Source organism: Mytilus californianus, unplaced genomic scaffold (assembly GCF_021869535.1).
Source record: "Mytilus californianus isolate M0D057914Y unplaced genomic scaffold, xbMytCali1.0.p SCAF_6, whole genome shotgun sequence".
NCBI lineage: Eukaryota > Metazoa > Mollusca > Bivalvia > Mytilida > Mytilidae > Mytilus > Mytilus californianus.
In genome coordinates, this window is record NW_026262712.1 from 79,677,386 (window position 1) to 79,695,638 (window position 18,253).

Genomic DNA, 18,253 nt, shown 5'->3' on the forward strand with positions numbered 1-18,253 from the left:
CTAAATAATAAGGATGTTCTCGTCCCAGGCAGAAAACCCTGGCCGTGTTAGGCGCAACATTTTGGAAGTTTTGGTCCTCGGTGCTCTTCGGCTTTGTTTTTGTTTTGGCTTTCAAGCTTTTTTTCATCTGAGCGTCACTAGATGGTCTTGTGTGGACGAGACTCACGTCTGGCGTATTGAATTTTAAGCCTAGTACCTTTTGTTAGCTATTATTCGTGTGTTTCTTTGTCCTATATGTTCTCCCATTTATTTGTATTGTGGTCCTGTCATGTGATGTTGTCGTTTTGGTGTTGTGTTTGACGTTGCCATTAAAGCGGGAGGCTTGGCATGCCACAAAACAAGGTTCAACCCACCATTTTTTTCTTAAAATGTCCTGTGCCAAGTCAGGAAAATGGCCATTGTTATATTATAGTTCGTTTCTGTGTGTGTTACATTTTAATGTTGTGTTTTTGTTGTGTCGTTGTTCTCCTCTTATATTTGATGCGTTTCCCTCAGTTTTAGTTTGTAACCCGGATTTGTTTTTATCTCTATCGATTTATGAGTTTCGAACAGCGGTATACTACTGTTGCCTTTATTCATGATATCAGCCCAAGAGCCGCAGGCTGGAGGGCTGATTTCATGAACGAGAGCCGATGAAGGGTCTGATATGAAAAATGACTTGAAATGATCTTTTTATCATATACTTCAGCAGAAGAAATACTATTAAAATTTTATCTTTCTTTGAACTTTTAGATAATAATTTACAGACAACCAAATAGAAATTTCTCAACTTTTTTTAATTGTTTTTATTGATATTTCAAGCATTTTATTTATATTGTGCAATATCACAACAATTATCATGTTCTTAGTTTGAAAAAAATTATTGTCAACTTTCCTCTGAAAACATTTGCATAGTTTTTCCTTTATAATTGTCGCATCTCATTTATGCCTGAAGTTGTTGGGGCTGAAACCTGTCTAGAGTTGGACTCAAAATTTGATATATCTTTTAAAACATGTTTAATCTTAATTCATTGTTGCTCCTCAACCATTATGTGAAAAGTCTTTTAATCACTTGCGGTTTTCCGCACTGTGTTGTCGTTTTTCAAAGACTCGACAAACCCTGCCGTGTCGTCTTCCATGTTTACAAACAAATTTCCGGAAATGCACGAAGTTGCATGTGATAAACGTCACGGAAAATAACAGAAAGGCATTTGATAACATTCCGGAAGCAGTCAATAAAGGTTGGTTTATCAGCCCGCCTAGGAAATTCTTAGGAATCGGGTTAATAAACATAGTAATCCTTTCATAGCCTTTAAATATCTTTTAATGTTATTGAACTGTAAAAGTTAAGTAATATTTTATACAAGTATGATTGTCGTCTGTTTATGTAGTTTATACGTGTTTCTCGTTTTTATATAGATAAGACCGTTGGTTTTTCCGTTTGAATGGTTTTACACTAGTAATTTTTTGGGGCCCTTTATAGCTTGCTGTTCGGTGTGAGCCAATGCTCCGTGTTGAAGGCCGTACCTTGACCTATAATGGTCAACTTTTATAAATTGTAACTTGGATGGAGAGTTGTCTCATTGGCACTCATACCACATCTTTCTATATCTATATATGATAACTGCTTATATCCATTTATTTGAACTGGTGGATAGTTGTCTCATTGACAATGATACCACATCTCCTAATTTTTATACGTTATACAATCTATTTATAAAGCAGATTTCACCAAAATCTCAAATGACAACTGTTGTTCGAAATACTTCTTTTTTAATTCGATCTTGAATTGGCGTATTTTAAAATATTTAAATTATGCACTTCTCTTTTACACATGTCATGCACGTTGAAAATCATTTATACAGATAATAACACCGATGTCAAAATATATGATAACTGAAATTAAAAGGGACCATTTCTAACATGTCTCCGTTTTCGTTTGATTTTGTCGGACTTCCCTTTTTTATATACCTTGGAGTTCAATATTTTTATTTATACTTTTTTCACTACCAAGAGTCGGTTCTGCTTTTGTAGATTATCAATCATAGATGGCACGATTTAAATGATACATTTTTATCTTTAATAACGAGTTAAAACTTATTACGAAATTGTGTTAATATCCTAAGTTGAAACTTCGTTTAGGATGATGGTATTCTAGTTTTATTACATTTTGTAAGATATTCTGATTCCTTTACTTTTATCAATGTAATGCCAATAAAACATTGCCTAACTTTTCTTAAAGAAAAAAGGTGCTAATTTTATATGTATGAAAAATCTAGAGAGAATCATTTCCCCGCCAAATTTTCAAATGAGTTTTATTTTAAAAACAAGGACAGGGACCTGTCATTATTTTCTACTTTTTAAGTTCCGTTATTTATATAATATCAATTCATGACAGTCTTTTAGAAATCTTGTTATTTTGAAACAGAGGAGCGAACATCCTTTATACACGGTGTTGGTTGTTTTATATAGGCTTCTTTTGTAATTATGTTGTGACATGTTTTTCAATAATTTTGGCGAATTCGTATCAATTAAAGAATATTTCCGAAACTTCCGTGTTGTGAGCAGAGCATGGAAATTATAATACTTACGTTTTTATTTCCAAAAATGGCATTTTGAGATATGAAATAAGTTAACACTTTAAATTTAACAAAGTGCATTTCGTCGAAAGAGATAAAATGAATGTATTTTTGTCAGAACATAAATATTCAAGTCTATATGTTTAATATTATTTGTTAACAGGTATAACCCAACATTGGCGAAGAAATATGTACAAATGTACATGCAATATATCATATCAAACAAATTGTATTTGCAATGTTGTACGACGACGTTATTTCATCAAAAATCCAAGTTTTCCATTGTTTATTGATGATGTATACATCTGGTTATGTCTTAGAAGAGAGACTGTTTATTCACGAAACAGGTATTGTTTGCACTGAAATCGATATCATTCTTTTTTTTCGCAATTCATATAGACACTGCTGAAAAGAAATTTCACTTTGAGATGACCCTTTAAAAATGTTACCTGTCCGAGTAGTCATAAGTATCGAGACTAATTAGTTAACGTAAAATAATTTGAGCTATTACTTTTACTATTCTACTGGAACGTTTTATTATATCAAATGTGAATGGCAGTGGTGTTTATTTTCGTGTGTATCGTTTTACAGATTTAAATAAGAAAACGTAAGTAAAAAAGACCTGTGTACGAAATGAAAGTTATGCGATATATATTTTTTGTGGTTTTTTAACGTATATATCTGACTTGTAACAAAATTGTTATAACCTTTTTACGTTCGGAATGCATTCAGCCAAAACATAAATAGTATATCAGTTTGGTCTTGGCAACTTTCAGTTCTAAAATATGACGAAGAATGTGTTCACTCTCGCGTTTAGTGACTTTTAATGACTTACAACTTGATCGATTCCGTTCCGTAAAAATATAAAAATCAGACGGGTCGTAAAATGAAAATAAAAGTGACAAACAATAACCCAACTATCCTTCAAAGAACAACTAAACTTATATTCGGCTCAAAATGCCCATAAATAGCAAAGGGGAAACAATTAAAAAGATACAATTAATTTAAGGTGCATTAAATGAAAACAAATCACTTTATGCCAAAAACAATTACAACTTGCAATGGACTACGGGCTCCTTACTTGGGAGAAACACATAAAATATGTGACAGCATTGAACATCTTAAGTTTGTGCGATCAGCTCAGTCATCATTTTTACATATGCATTGATATAACAGCAAAACAGTGGTGAATATTGAAAAAAGCAAATTAAACGGAAAGACTTTTTAGATTTTCAATCGTCACAAAACAACTTTATTGGTGTCTTTTTCGAATTTAACTTCAATTCTTAATTAGGTACTTCTTTTTAATTAGTCATTAGTCCAAATAACCATCTTATTTTCAGAAATGAAGCGCTAACAATAACATTCCTTAGAAGTTTATAGATTTAAATCGTTAAGAATATATATATTTAAACATTATCTTACGAACTTACACGTATTATTGGTTAAATATACTGACATTTCCGTTAAATGGAAATGAAATATAAATCTAATGGAACTTAATTTTGGCTACATGTAAAAGTGATATTTGGAATAATAGTACTGTAACATTTTACAAAAGTTTTCGACGTTCCAGTTGTTTTCCATTCGTTTGATGTGTTTGAGCTTTTGATTTTGCCATTTAATAAGAAACTTTCCGTTATGAACTTTCCTTGGAGTTCGGTTTTCTTTTTTTTGGGGGGGGGGGGGGGGGAGGGGGTGGGTGTTTGTTATTTTACATTATGCATGTTTTATGTACTGTAGAACATGTTTAAAATTCTGAAAGGTTTTGCTAAATACAACCAGGGTTATATATTCCTGGGTTACAACATCCTTAGTATTTCGAAAAATTCAATGTTTTGTAAACAGTTAGTTTATAATCATGACCATATCAAAGATAATTCATGTCAACACAAAATTACTGACGACTGGGCTCAAGCTCGTCCCTACATCAAATTATAGTGGCATGATTTGGAATACAGTTAAAGCATTAAATTTTGAAATATGTAATCTTATTGGTTTTGCAGAATATATTTACAATCAATTACTTAGTAACCTATTTTCTAAGCAGTGACTCACTTATATGATAGAGCAGAAAGGAATTTTGTAAAATAGAATTGACTTTATCTCTTTCCCTGCCCGAGTGAAGAAGATCCCGTCCTAATTCATAATACAGAGAATCAAGACTTTAACATTATGTAAAGTCTAGTAACAATTCGAGCTACTTCGTAATGTAAATAATTAGTCAAAGTGCTTTGTACACAATCATTTCACATTTTACGCATGATACAATAGGGGAAATAAATATGCTCCAAGTCGTATCTGTGTAGATTTAGCACCAATTTCCCTTGTTGAATATGTTTTCAATGTGACAATTCCATTTACAGTTAGCACATAAATTACATCATATCGTGCAATTTTATTTGATTTATTTTTTGTAGATCTTTGTTCAACTAAGCAATATACAAAGTTTGACCTGCAAACAGCTTTAAAGAGTAGTAGAAGTAGTATCTACGATTTCGTTAATGCATACTAAATAAGTTCGACGTATGAATTATAAACTGCTTTTTTTTATTTAAATGAAATGTTTACAGGCACACAACTTGCTATTCATAAATATAAAATCAATGTATTATAATATGAACAAATTGCTAGTCGATAAAATTTGTTTGTGTGTTTAACAACATATAACATAGTAATGGCATGCAACATCCATATCAAATTACCATAAATTAGTCGTTAAACTATTTCTGAGAAACGAATACTAATACTCCTGTAACTCGTACATACTTGATTGAACATTACAATGTGTCAATTCTTATACAATAATAACGAATATTACATATTTTTTATTAACATTTGTTCTTTTGTCTATTGTTTTGTGAAAACGTTTTGATAGGGGATCGGAGACAGTCCAAATTTTTTATATATTTATTAAAATTTTCAAACTTACTCCATTATTAGTTTCAATTAATAAACAGTGATTTAACATCATATAGTGCATAGTTTTGACGACAAGGAATAAACTCATTATAGATACCAGGATTAAAATTCTGTACGCCAGACAACAAAAGACCCATGAGTGACGCTCGAACCAAAAAAGTTAAAAGGGCCAAATAAAATACGAATTTGAAGAGAATTGAGAACCCAAAATTCCGAAATGTTTTGCCAAATATAGATTAGGTAATCTATTAAGGAAGATACATTAGGACAAGTGTAAGGAGGTCACCCTTGAGGGCAGATAAGAACTAATCTGATAAATTTAGGCAACAGTAGTTTACCGATGTTCAAATCTCATAAATTGATTAGACAAATCAATGTAATAAACAAAAACTGAATGAATGAGATAGACGACCTTTGAATTGATGCTGAACATGTATAGGTATTGCGCAAAAGGCAGACGTACGTTAAGATCGAAACCTGACAAGGCAGGTTTGTTGCTTTATATCAGGTTTGCCTATCTATGTATAACTTCCGCTTACCAACCGAAACCTATATATATATATATATATATATAAGTGCCTATAAATAGCAGCACATGACATACAAATCTATGGGAGTGTGGATTAATCAGTACAGAGATTAATTCAATTACACAAATAAAATTATAGATTGCCTAACAATGTAATTTTAACACACTATTTAGTATGTAAATATAAGAATGTTTAAAATATTTACAAAATGATGAAAATAAACGCAATATTTCGCTAGACTAACTAGCTTTATCAAGCGTGCATCTATCCAGGTGAAATCGGATGTAGATGATAAGAAACTTTTGCAGCTCAATGTATATGTTGCACTTGAATTTAGCTGCCTTGAAAATAATACATAATTTGGATGAAGTTCAAGATTTTTACAAAATTGGTAGTTGAAGTTAGCAACGTCCATTGGCCAATATTACAGGATAAAAAGGACGATGCTGTGTACTAAATTATTCTTTATCTTTCCTGTATCTTTTCTCATCTTTTTCGTTAAGACCATCAGGTTCTAAAGTGTGGAGTTGGTGGATCCAAAGGAGAAGGAAGGAGAAGAGAAAATTTTTGGATCCACCAACTCCACACTTTAGAACCTGATGGTCTTAACGAAAAAGATGAGAAAAGATACAGGAAAGATAAAGAATAATTTAGTACACAGCATCGTCCTTTTTATCCTGTAATATTGGCCAATGGACGTTGCTAACTTCAACTACCAATTTTGTAAAAATCTTGAACTTCATCCAAATTATGTATTATTTTCAAGGCAGCTAAATTCAAGTGCAACATATACATTGAGCTGCAAAAGTTTCTTATCATCTACATCCGATTTCACCTGGATAGATGCACGCTTGATAAAGCTAGTTAGTCTAGCGAAATATTGCGTTTATTTTCATCATTTTGTAAATATTTTAAACATTCTTATATTTACATACTAAATAGTGTGTTAAAATTACATTGTTAGGCAATCTATATATATATATATATATATATATATATATATATATATATATATATATATATATATATATATATGATTAACGGAAACTTAAATTATATCCCAAATCAAAAGGAATAAAAGACTTCTCTACATTAGTCCGTCCATATGTCCATCCGTTCGCCCATTCTATGAAATTTTCGTCGCATTGTTCTCATGAACTATAAATCAGAGCTTACTGAACTTTGGTGTCAAGCTTCATGTGAGCATTCTATAACGTATGAGACGTTTTCATATCCTCCGCTCATCAACTTCCTGTAAATCGAACATTTATATGATCTGTCGCATGATGGCCATATCTACGTTTGTGTAATGTTTTTTCTCAAGAACTACAAATAAGAGCTTCCTGAAATTTAGTATCCAGCTTCATATGAGCATACTTAACTGCTTGAGGTGTTTTCATATCTATTAACTCCCTCTTTTTCGAATACTTATAATGGGATATTAGAATCATGTGCAAAACAGTGTAGCCGAGACCATTGATTGGCGCGCTAAAATATCCAATTGACTGGGTCAGATTAGGTGAACGTTCGTCTGTAACGCCCACAACTCACGACGTATTTATTATAGACATTTAAACTGTGGGGTCACCAAAGGGTCTCAACGCCTAAATAAAATAATTCGAAAAACTAATCAGGAATAACCTTTGTGTTTTGATTTATATTGAATACTTAAACGTTCTTTACTTGTGTTTTTGTTATGTTTTGATAATGAATTTTTATGATATCGGACGTTCTTTCAGCAAAAAAGGATTTAACTGGCTTTAAAAGTTACAATGGATGTGTTGATTATTATCTTTTTTTCGGACGTCAAAGCGATTTAACAATTGCGGTTGTCCAATTATGTCATCTTTTAACTTTTATCTGGTCAAAATTTTATTTTAGAACGAATGCATGATCAACTTTAAAAAGTGTGCAAACACAAAACATATAGACAAAATATACTTCTTTCCTGTCTTTTTCGTACTTGCAAGTTATTAGACAGTAAAAAGGCTATTTGGATCAAGCCTTGTGAAATTTGCATTTACGTTTTTGAATAGGTACAGTCAAGTTTAGCGATTGATAATTTATTGATAACATTCTGGCGTATCACAAACAAACAACTTGTAACGTCTCATTTCATTGGCCGAAAGATTTAAATACAACAACAATTGTAGTGTGCACGTGAATTGACACAGGTGACCGACAATGGAATGTACTACGTTACTACGAACGTAAAAAACAATGATTTTGGTCGAAATAATTAAATAAGTATTTTGTGAATTTCAAATAGTGGGGTCGAAATATTATACTAATAATTTGTGTTAAGTAATATTCTTTATGCATGCAGCACTTGTACCGTACTATGAAAAATATAAGGATAAAATAAAATACATGTGCCGCTTTTATACGGATGAATGTATGAACCACTTTAATTTCTTTCATATTGACGCTAGGTTATTATCCTGACAATTTCGTAGTTACTTTTAATAAGGATTTCATAATACTGATCCATTTCAAATTTATGATGGGTTGCACATTCCTCTTTTATTGTTTTCATGCTATAAAACGAAAATAAAGTAGCTAAGCGTTTGGTCATTCAGAAATGACGTGTCATAAACGAGCAAATTGTCCCCGAAAGATCGTATCATGTGTGCACGTGAATATAGATGTACTATGCAATGTACTATCATGGTCACCACGAAATTAAAATGAATTCAGTGAAGGCATGTTGGTGTAAAAAGGTTTGAAATGTTTCATCAGCGAAGATTTTATTTTTGCATGTGTGGAACTAAAAAATAAATAAATACTTGTGAGAAATGTCGTAGTTTGTAAGGAACTATATAAATGTACTGTTTTCGATTTTAATTGGTTGAAAATTTATCCTTTAATTTCATACCGTAAGTATAGAGCTTTGCATAACATTGTTGAACTATCCGCCAAAGTAACGTGTGGCATGCGTGCGTATTAAAATGAAATACAAAATCATACATGTATGATAAACTTATAAACGAAATATTAAGAAATTAAGGATGACTACTGTAAAAGTATGTACAAAAATGGAGTCACCTTTTATCAATACATTTAGTAAATAACCACACTGTTTAAAACTGATTGTTTTCTATGCAACTATTTAAATATTTACAATATATAATTTTCAACCGAGGATAGCAAAACAGTTAATTATAAATTAAGACAGTATATCGCTGGAGTTTATAAAGTACATTTCCTTCCACTGTGCCATGGTTTGCCATCTCCATTTTTTCTCTAAACAAAGCATGGCTGGTTACATGTTCTGAATTTACTTCGAATTTCGGGATTTTTTTTTCAAAATCAAGTAAACTAAATCAGAAAAAAATCATACTATCCTAAAACTTATGGAAGAATATGAATAATGAACATGACAGTTTATAACACAAACCCATTTACTATAAAAATCGAGCAATATCTTTAGTATGTAATTTGGTTATTTTTGTAGTTAAGTACGGTTTCGTTTCAAGTACAACGTTAATTCATCAAGTCCATTGGATAAAAGGGTGAGCAACTTGACAAAAAAAAGGCAGGATGACGATTTATGTAAAAAAATCAGGATAAACTAATAAATATAGTCAGGACCTAACAGACTGAAAAATAGAAAGACAGGACAGAGATAACAACTAAAAAAAATGCAGGACAAAATGTTTCATCCAAGTCCCCCACCCCCAATCAAAATAAAATGGTAGCTCCCTTAATCCAGAACCAATTGAGAGGAGACAGTTGAATTAAATATTTCGACGTGACTGTTAAGATTAAAGTTTAAAATTTTACATGCACATGTATAAAAGCTAGAATTGCCATGGGATAATCAAGAACACAATCATGTACGTGAATACGACGTAGAGTTTTTAACGACCTTGACCGGCTACGTGAATACTGATCAGTCCATTCAGCTTTATAGTACGCGTGTTCTATTTTCGCAGGTGTGAGGTCGAAGGTTTGAATTGACCAATGAAAACGATCGTTCCTTAACGAGTTAATCTAATAAAGTTTGTTTGACTGATTATGTTGCACGACCTTTCGCTAAGCTTGGCCGCAGTTCAGTATACAATGTATAGTTTGATGATCTTTTCTGCTAACTACTATACTTGTGAAAAACCCTTGGCAACAGAAACATATTCAGCTTTTTTTTTAATCGACCCAATTTACATAGTAATGGACGACTTCGTACATTTTATGATCGCAAATAAAATATGTATATAATATATTGTGCACTGTAGTACGTATATATACTGAGACCCTTTGGCAACCCCACAGTTTAAATGTTTATAATAAATACGTCGTGAGTTGTGGGCGTTACAGACGAACGTTCACCTAATCTGACTCAGTCAATGGGATATTTTAGCGCGCCAATCAATGGTCTCGGCTACACTGTTTTGCACATGATTCTATTAGTCACAAATAGCTCACAGTTGATTATGTTTAATATTGCAACCGATATGCCTTATAAAATTAAGGAGATGTAGTATGATTGCCAATTAGACAACTATCCACCAGGGTTCAAATGACGTGAATGTTAGCAATTATAGATCACCGTTTTTTCATATTTTGATTTACGATGAGTTATTCCCCTGTAGAACAGAGTTTTGGTACTAATATGATTTATAAAAGATACTTATTTGAAATCCTCGTTCCTAAATTCAGAAATTTAAAAAAGAAATAAGAATCCAACTCCCTCAGGGAAAGTTGACCTTAGATGAATTTAGCTATTCTGTTTATGTTTTTTTTGGTCATATAGCTCGTTACGTTTTAGCATTTTTACATATTCATGGCTTTTAAATGTTTAGGTTTGAGCGTTTTTGGTGAAGGAGAATCCAGAAAAGCACTTCGAATGCATGAAGTTTATCTATTGTTTATCTCATTTTCTTGCACTGGGTCGATACCGTTGCTGGTGGACTGTTAGTCCTCGAGGGTATTATCAGCTCAGGAGTATGTGCTTCAGTTTTGACATGATTTATAAAATATACTTATTAAGATAAATGCTTCGACCCCGTGAAGATACGAAATCTGCCATACCGTGCGACACATTTCATTTCGAAACAAAAGTAACTTTAAAACCAAAAGGTTTTGACTGGGAAGCTGGCAATATTTCTCATACTTACACATGAATTAACTTTAATTTATAGAAATATGTGGAATCGGACCCTGTGATTGAATTTCATCCAGAAACGTGCATTATAAACGGTCTCAGAATTTTTGATCGTATCAACGTACAATGAGTGTTTGAGAAAAAAGAGCAATATGGACGTCTGTTTTGATTGCGGTAAATTTGTAATTGATCAGTTCCTTCCGTGCAATTTATGATTTTGTACTAACTTCTCTCAAAAAGGAAAATACTTCACTTTTTTATTCCTGGATTTTCTTTTTCTTACATTTATCTCCAAAGCCGCCACCCCGTATCATTCATAGCCAACGAATGTGTCGTTCTACACGTTAATATTTGGTTTTTTTTGTGATTTGCAATAACTTTTTATGAAAGCAGTTCATGTGTGATTATAGAATTGTTGGAATAGAGGGAAACATTAAAATATGTTAAAAAATGATTAAAGTAGAAAATATATATATATATCTATTTTGACAGGTCTGTGAAAAATAAATTATGGCTTCTTCACGTGAATCTGGATTTGCAATGTATGAGATGAAACAGGTATGCTAAATATGTTTACATTTTCATCTGTATCTTTTAATCCAACGTAATCTTGGACATAAAGTAAATTTGAAAAATTGGTACTATTACAATTTTAACAAAAAAGTAAAACGACAAAAATACCGAACTCCAAGGAAAATTCAAAACGGAAAGACCTTTATCAAATGGCAAAATCAAAAGCTCAAACACATTAATAGAATGGAAAACAACTGTCATATTCCTTACTTGGAACAGGTATTACCTTATGTAGAACAACAATCAAGCACAAACATGTAATTGACGAACAAATGAGGTGACCAATCAGTAAGATCAAAACCAAAATTCTAACGAAAATAGGATCATTCAGCTGTCAACCCATGTGCCCGTTCATTGCATATATTATACTCAGTCTTCTAACAGTTAACATTAGTTCATTACTCTTAGATCCATGATGAATATAAACAAAGCAGGGTGAAATATTGTATCGGCAGAATAAATGTCTCCTGCTATGCAAGCATCATCAGCCATGTGAATCTGCAGTCAGTCAAAATGTCACGTTAGCGAATAAGACACAATTAGAAAGTTGAAAGGTCAGACAACTATTCTTGTGTCATAAGATCTAAGATTAAAGACTTGCTGGTGAGAGCCGACTTATTGTTTAAATCAGATTTTTCGTCAGCGGGCTCTTGCAGGGGTTGTGGGAACAAACGATGTCAGACTTGCAAGCAAATACTGAATACCAAGATTTTTAACAGTCACTCCACTGGTACGAAATACACCATATTTTGAACCACAAATACTGTGTATCTTCTACAATGTAAATGTGGTAAACAGTATGTTGGTGCGTCTGAACAGCTATTTCAAAAACGTATGAACGGCCTTCATAGTAACTATGGATGTAAGACAGACGTTCCTCTCAGTCGACATTTGAGATCCACTGATCACACTGAGGCTGATCTAATTATATTGGTTATTACCATCATTGACAACTACACTGCTTGGTAACGGGAAGAAAGAATCACTCAGGAAAGATTTTGAATCAGAAAATTAAAAACTCTGGCACCAAATTAGATTAATGAAAAGGTGTAGTTCAAATCGCTAACCGTAGCAACTGAATGTGTTATTTTCATTTTGGGATATATAAATACGCAGCCTCTTTTGTTAATATTTAATTTGCGTGAACTTTGAAATTCTAGAATTATACGAGCATGGTTTGGTTTTTAATTTGTATTTCGTTCAAGATTGTTTTTAGTATAAGAAGAATAAATTGATAAGATTCATTTTACATCATACTGATGAAGGATATCTGTTATCCGAAATACTTGATACTTGTGTTTACTGTTTCCTTTTTACAAATTGGCGTTATAATGTACACTTTTTATGCGTAAATATATATATATATACTTATTATAAAACTAAAGTTCGAAATGCACTACAAGTCATTTGCTTAACTGCACTTATCTCCAACCGGTTTCACAACTTTTGGGTAATCATAAATGATAATGTAAATGAATTCAACGGTGCCGTAACGTCGATGTCTCTATGTTTTTCTGGTTTATTTATGTTATAGTAGTAATACAATGTTTGGGGTGACTGCAACTTGTTGTTTATCCGTACACAGTTTTAGGTCAAATATGCGTACTTTTCTTTGGCATAGTGGTAGTTTTCTGACTGTAATGAAGGGTTCGGCAATTTCATGAATTAATATTGTTGATAGAAAGATACATATAAATTGTATGTAACTTGAGGTTTAAACTTTGTTTTACGTCAACATTGGGAAGAACTTGGAAAGATGTTGATGAAGAAACGTGTTGAATTTTTGTGCAATTTCCAAACTGTTCTGAAGTAATTTGTCATTTGCTGCATCAACATAATAAATGTTATGACTATTTCTGTATTAGTACCTCAGCTAATGAACTTTAAGTAGCAAAAGATTTTACAAGATAAGTTTACAACGTAAATTGCTATCGAAATATGTACAATAAACTGGTAGAGACAACATTGTTGCATTCGATCGTTTTGCTAATAATGTTAATCTCCATCTGACAAAGCTGATTATGTAATTGTACATGCTCATTTGTCCGTTTAGATGTTGATATAGAAACTACTTGAATAAAAGTTTAAATATTGAGTATCTGATTTCTTGTAGCAAAAAATATAATTTATAAATATTGGTTCTTTCTCTTACCTTCTATTTTGCAAATTGAAAAAAATCAGTTTCTGAGATAGGAGCTTTCAATATTTCTTTCTCATCTTCGCTAAAAACGCAATCTAAATTTGTATTTGAATATGTCATTTTATTGTATATTCTTCTCTCATCAGGAAATATAGCTTTCTCTCTTTCAAATTTTATTGAACAATTGAAACATGAATACGTATTTGAATATTATTATGAATTGTTATGCTTTCAAATTCAATTCAGCGAATATCTAATTACGTCTTGTCGATTTTCACATTTTTTGTATGTTGTTGGTGACCAACCTATCGCGAGATTATTAACATTTTGCCTCAGATCTCAGTTATTTTGACTGCTTTCTTTGAGGAAGTCAAATTGAATTTGAAAACAAAAATGCGTTGGTTCAATCATTAAACAAATCACCTGCTAATAGAACCTAAGTATAATAGCATTAAAAACTATAAACGTCTCCCAGTGAAATGTATTCCTGTTCATTTTTGTAAGCCCTGTAAACATGAAAAAGATACGATTTGGATCCTAAATAATTTCTACTTTACTTTCACTTTATCCAAATCGCAACTTCCTCTATCAACAATCATGTGTTCAACATGTTTTACTTATTCAATATCAATGTAAATTTTACAACCATTTACACAGTTTACTTTCAGAAAAAATAGAAGCAACGAAATACTCCAAAAAAATAATATAGTTATTTATCTTACCTCCTATACATTTCTAGGAATATGATTGGTTAAAAGCAACCGCGTGGAGACCGTATATATTCCATATTGGGTTATTAGGCGGGGCTTATTTCAATACACGGTTAGTAGTGGTGTTACGTCCCTTTATAAAACAACACGGTGTTGAGGAAAAATCTGAAAGGTTTCAACAGACGAAGAAATTGATGATGAACGATTGAAATAAATTCAAAAACCACATTTAAATCTAACAAGTTGTTATTGTTGGCATTTGTTTTTGTATAGACCAATGGAAGTAGGTTCTTAATACTAACGTTATTGAAGACTTGATAGGCCACTAGTCTAAATACCACATGATAAGATAGTCGGTAAGATAAATTCGTTACATAGTGTGCTAGTGACCTAATACGATATATATGGGATCAGTAAATTCCATATATATCGTATTAGGTCACTAGCACACTTCGCTCTCACCCCATATGGAATTTACTAACTCCATATATATCGTATTAGGTCACTAGCACACACTATTAATATTCGTACCAAATACAAAGAGGATTAGTTGTAGTCGTTATCCTTTTCATCAGCATATTGAATCTGTTTGGTTGAAAGACGCTTATAGACAGTAAACTATAAAAGAGAGGCGGTAGATACCAAAGAGATATTCAAATTCATAAGTCGAAAGCGAACTGACAATGCCATGGCAAAAAACGAAAAACGACCGAAAGACAAACAGCAGTACACAGAAGGTATAGTGTCCGGCTGGGATCGTGTTTTTTCGAGTGATTTGATCGGGTTTTTTTCAGTGTGACCACGTTTTTTCGAGTGAATATGATCAATAATGTAAACAAACAGACATCTCTTTTTGTAAGACATAAATAGATGCTTAAACTTAATATACAACATCATACAAGGTAAGTTAGTATTGGTGATAAAAAGAAATCATCACCCCTACATTATTTTTCTGTTCTAAAAGTTTAATTTAGCTTTGCAATGCTTGTATCCCAAAATATAGAATAAAGCTATTGTTATTCAAGTACCAATGCAAATGTCAAATAAGGGACTTATCATTTTTTATCTGGGAGGGGGGGCTGGTCAAAATGCAAGGGGGTCAAGTTTTTTCCTGTATGTGGAAAAGGGGGGTTCAAATTTTTTATAAATTCAAAGTGGAGGGATCAATATTTTTTGCACATGGAAATTAGTATTAGTAGTTCATATACTTCAAGAGACAAAATATGAAGAAGAACATTATAAAACAGTCAAATCGAAAATATATCTTTAACACCATTCATATACAATTAAGTAAGACATCACAAGACTTTGGTGATGTAGGAAGCTGCCATTTTGTGTCATTTTATCCCATATAAAATCCATAGGTGCTTCATAATCCGAATTATTCAGTCGTTATATTTCACTCACTTCGATCACTAAATTGACAAGCATTACGGCCAAGTTTTTTTATAATCAGCTTAATAGTTTGAGAGAAATTAAGTATAAATTAAAACGAAATCTGCATGCAGCGATTTGTGCAAAATTTTGTCCAAAAATACAAATCATGCCGCATCATGAAAGAATATAGTGTAGAGCAATATCTTCTCCAGTAAATGATTAAATATTGCATACAAACAGTTGAATATTGATACAAAAGATGATACTGAGATGATGAACAACCCTTATGTATCTTTTTGTTTTCATTACAAGATCCCTTTGACTCCATTTATACCTCACACTCCCTCAAAATTTGTACTTTTAGGCTAATAAATCTAAGCTAGTTCATAGCCAGTTAAACCTAATCAATAAATCATGTTTTCCCAGACTAAAGGATCAAGCAGTACAATGTCAGATTGAGACGTACGTACATTGTGTGTGTTAAGCGGGTATGTGTATTTCTTTAACAGAAAACACATCCTAGATGTTTCAACTGTTAATTATGATAAATGGTAATTTGTTTTATCGTTCTATGAATTGAAAAAAAGAACAATTTTCAAATGCTACTACTATGATGAGGAGTATGATCAAGCGTATGTTATACTTGGTCACACAGCAATAAAACACCATGATAGCTTCCTTTCCATCAGTTAGCAGTGCTTTAAAAAATGAAAAATACGGATCTCTATCTAGACATTACAATTACTAATGTGTATCCACGAAACTCTGCGAAAGATATGAATTAATTACACAAGGTGTGCGCTATTGTATACGCATTATTTATTATCATTTCTAAAGCTTATAGATTGTATATTTCATTGTTTATTACATATTCCATTCAATTCAAAAAAAGTTGTCTATAGGAAATGGTACAGGGGAGGAATTAGTGGGGTTTTTTTTTGTTTTTTTTTTGTTTGTTTGGTTTTTTTTTTTTTTTTTTTTGGGGGGGGGGGGGGGGGGGGGGGGGGGCTTGCAATTAGCTGGTGCCAGGCCTCTCTTAGAAGAATATTTGTGGTATATTACATTTAACTGATTTATAACTTCTGTCCCTTTGTTTTCTTAACCCTATTTTTAAAAATCCAGGTTTCGCCTCTGTTATATATATATATCATAAACTATTATTTACTGTACAAAATATTGAAGCATGAAATGATATTTGAGTCCCCTGTTCTCGGTTCTAAAGACAGTTTTACAAAGAATCTAGTAATTTCTAATATATCTAAATACTGCAGGGTTATGGTAAAATGATTTCAGAACAGAAAATTATTTATAAACTAGAAAATTCAGTTTTTAAGCCCAAGAATGCCTTCTTTCTTATTAACATTTTCTTTGAAAAACCCGGACGTTTAATGTTGCTCTCGAAAAAACACGGACAATGTAAAACACTGAATTATTAGTGAACTACAACGAAATAGTGCGTCGTTTGTGCTCAAAACATGTTTAGTTTTCAGAATAAGATGATCGGTCATCATAATATGATAGTTTATTCATGACCGATCATCTTATTCTGAAAACTAAACATGTTTTGAGCACAAACGACGCACTATTTCGTTGTAGTTCACTATCCTGTCCAGTTTTTTTTCCGAGTGATATTACATGCGATCAGATCAGTTTACTGCTATTTCGCATATATTCGGATTCACTCGAAAAAACACGATCACCGCCATACAATATACCTACCGTGAGTTTAAAACACATAACAAAGAATAATAAATACTGAACAACATATGTGACACATGTCGTGTTGCTCATGTAAGTGCTTATTTGGTGATAAGTCTAATTCGGAAGGTCATATTTGAGGAAAAGAGGATTGGATTGTGGTTATGACAGTTGGAACATATCCGTCTTAATCGATAAAACAGATGTTGTATAACGGTTAATCAACTCGTTACGGCGTTTGTCAAATTTTCAAAGGGGTGACTTCAACCACTACTTAGAACTCTTGGTTTAATAGCTTCTGTTAAGCAGCAATCCTCTATTGATGAAATCGTAATTGGAAATACAAGCTTTGGAATATCGTATAAACTGGGCGATATATAAACCATATGTAGGCTTTACTGAAATGTTTCTACATAAAAATTTAATGTTCACAACTTGGAAGATGAAATCTACGGAAGCGTATTAGGGCCATCCTTTTTTATTTTTTTATTTTTTTTCAAATTGTCGACTTTAATCTTGGAATTATCAACTTTAATCTTTGAATTTCCAACTTTAATCATGGAATTGTCAATTTTAATCTTGGAATTATCAACTTTTATCTTTGAATTTCCAACTTTAATCATGGAATTATCAATTTTAATCTT

The 18,253-nt window shown here is 32.1% G+C and overlaps 1 protein-coding gene across 1 annotated transcript in view; it reads left to right on the forward strand.

The window, feature by feature from the left end:
- The first annotated feature begins 3,038 nt into the window (after positions 1 to 3,038).
- Positions 3,039 to 18,253, forward strand: part of LOC127705018 (heat shock 70 kDa protein 12A-like) — a 33,536-nt gene continuing 18,321 nt past the window's right edge. The window contains exons 1-2 of the mRNA XM_052209258.1: positions 3,039 to 3,165; positions 11,604 to 11,669. Of these exons, the coding sequence (XP_052065218.1) occupies positions 11,622 to 11,669 (48 nt within the window). The 5' untranslated portion in view covers positions 3,039 to 3,165; positions 11,604 to 11,621. The remainder of the gene's footprint in view (positions 3,166 to 11,603; positions 11,670 to 18,253) is intronic.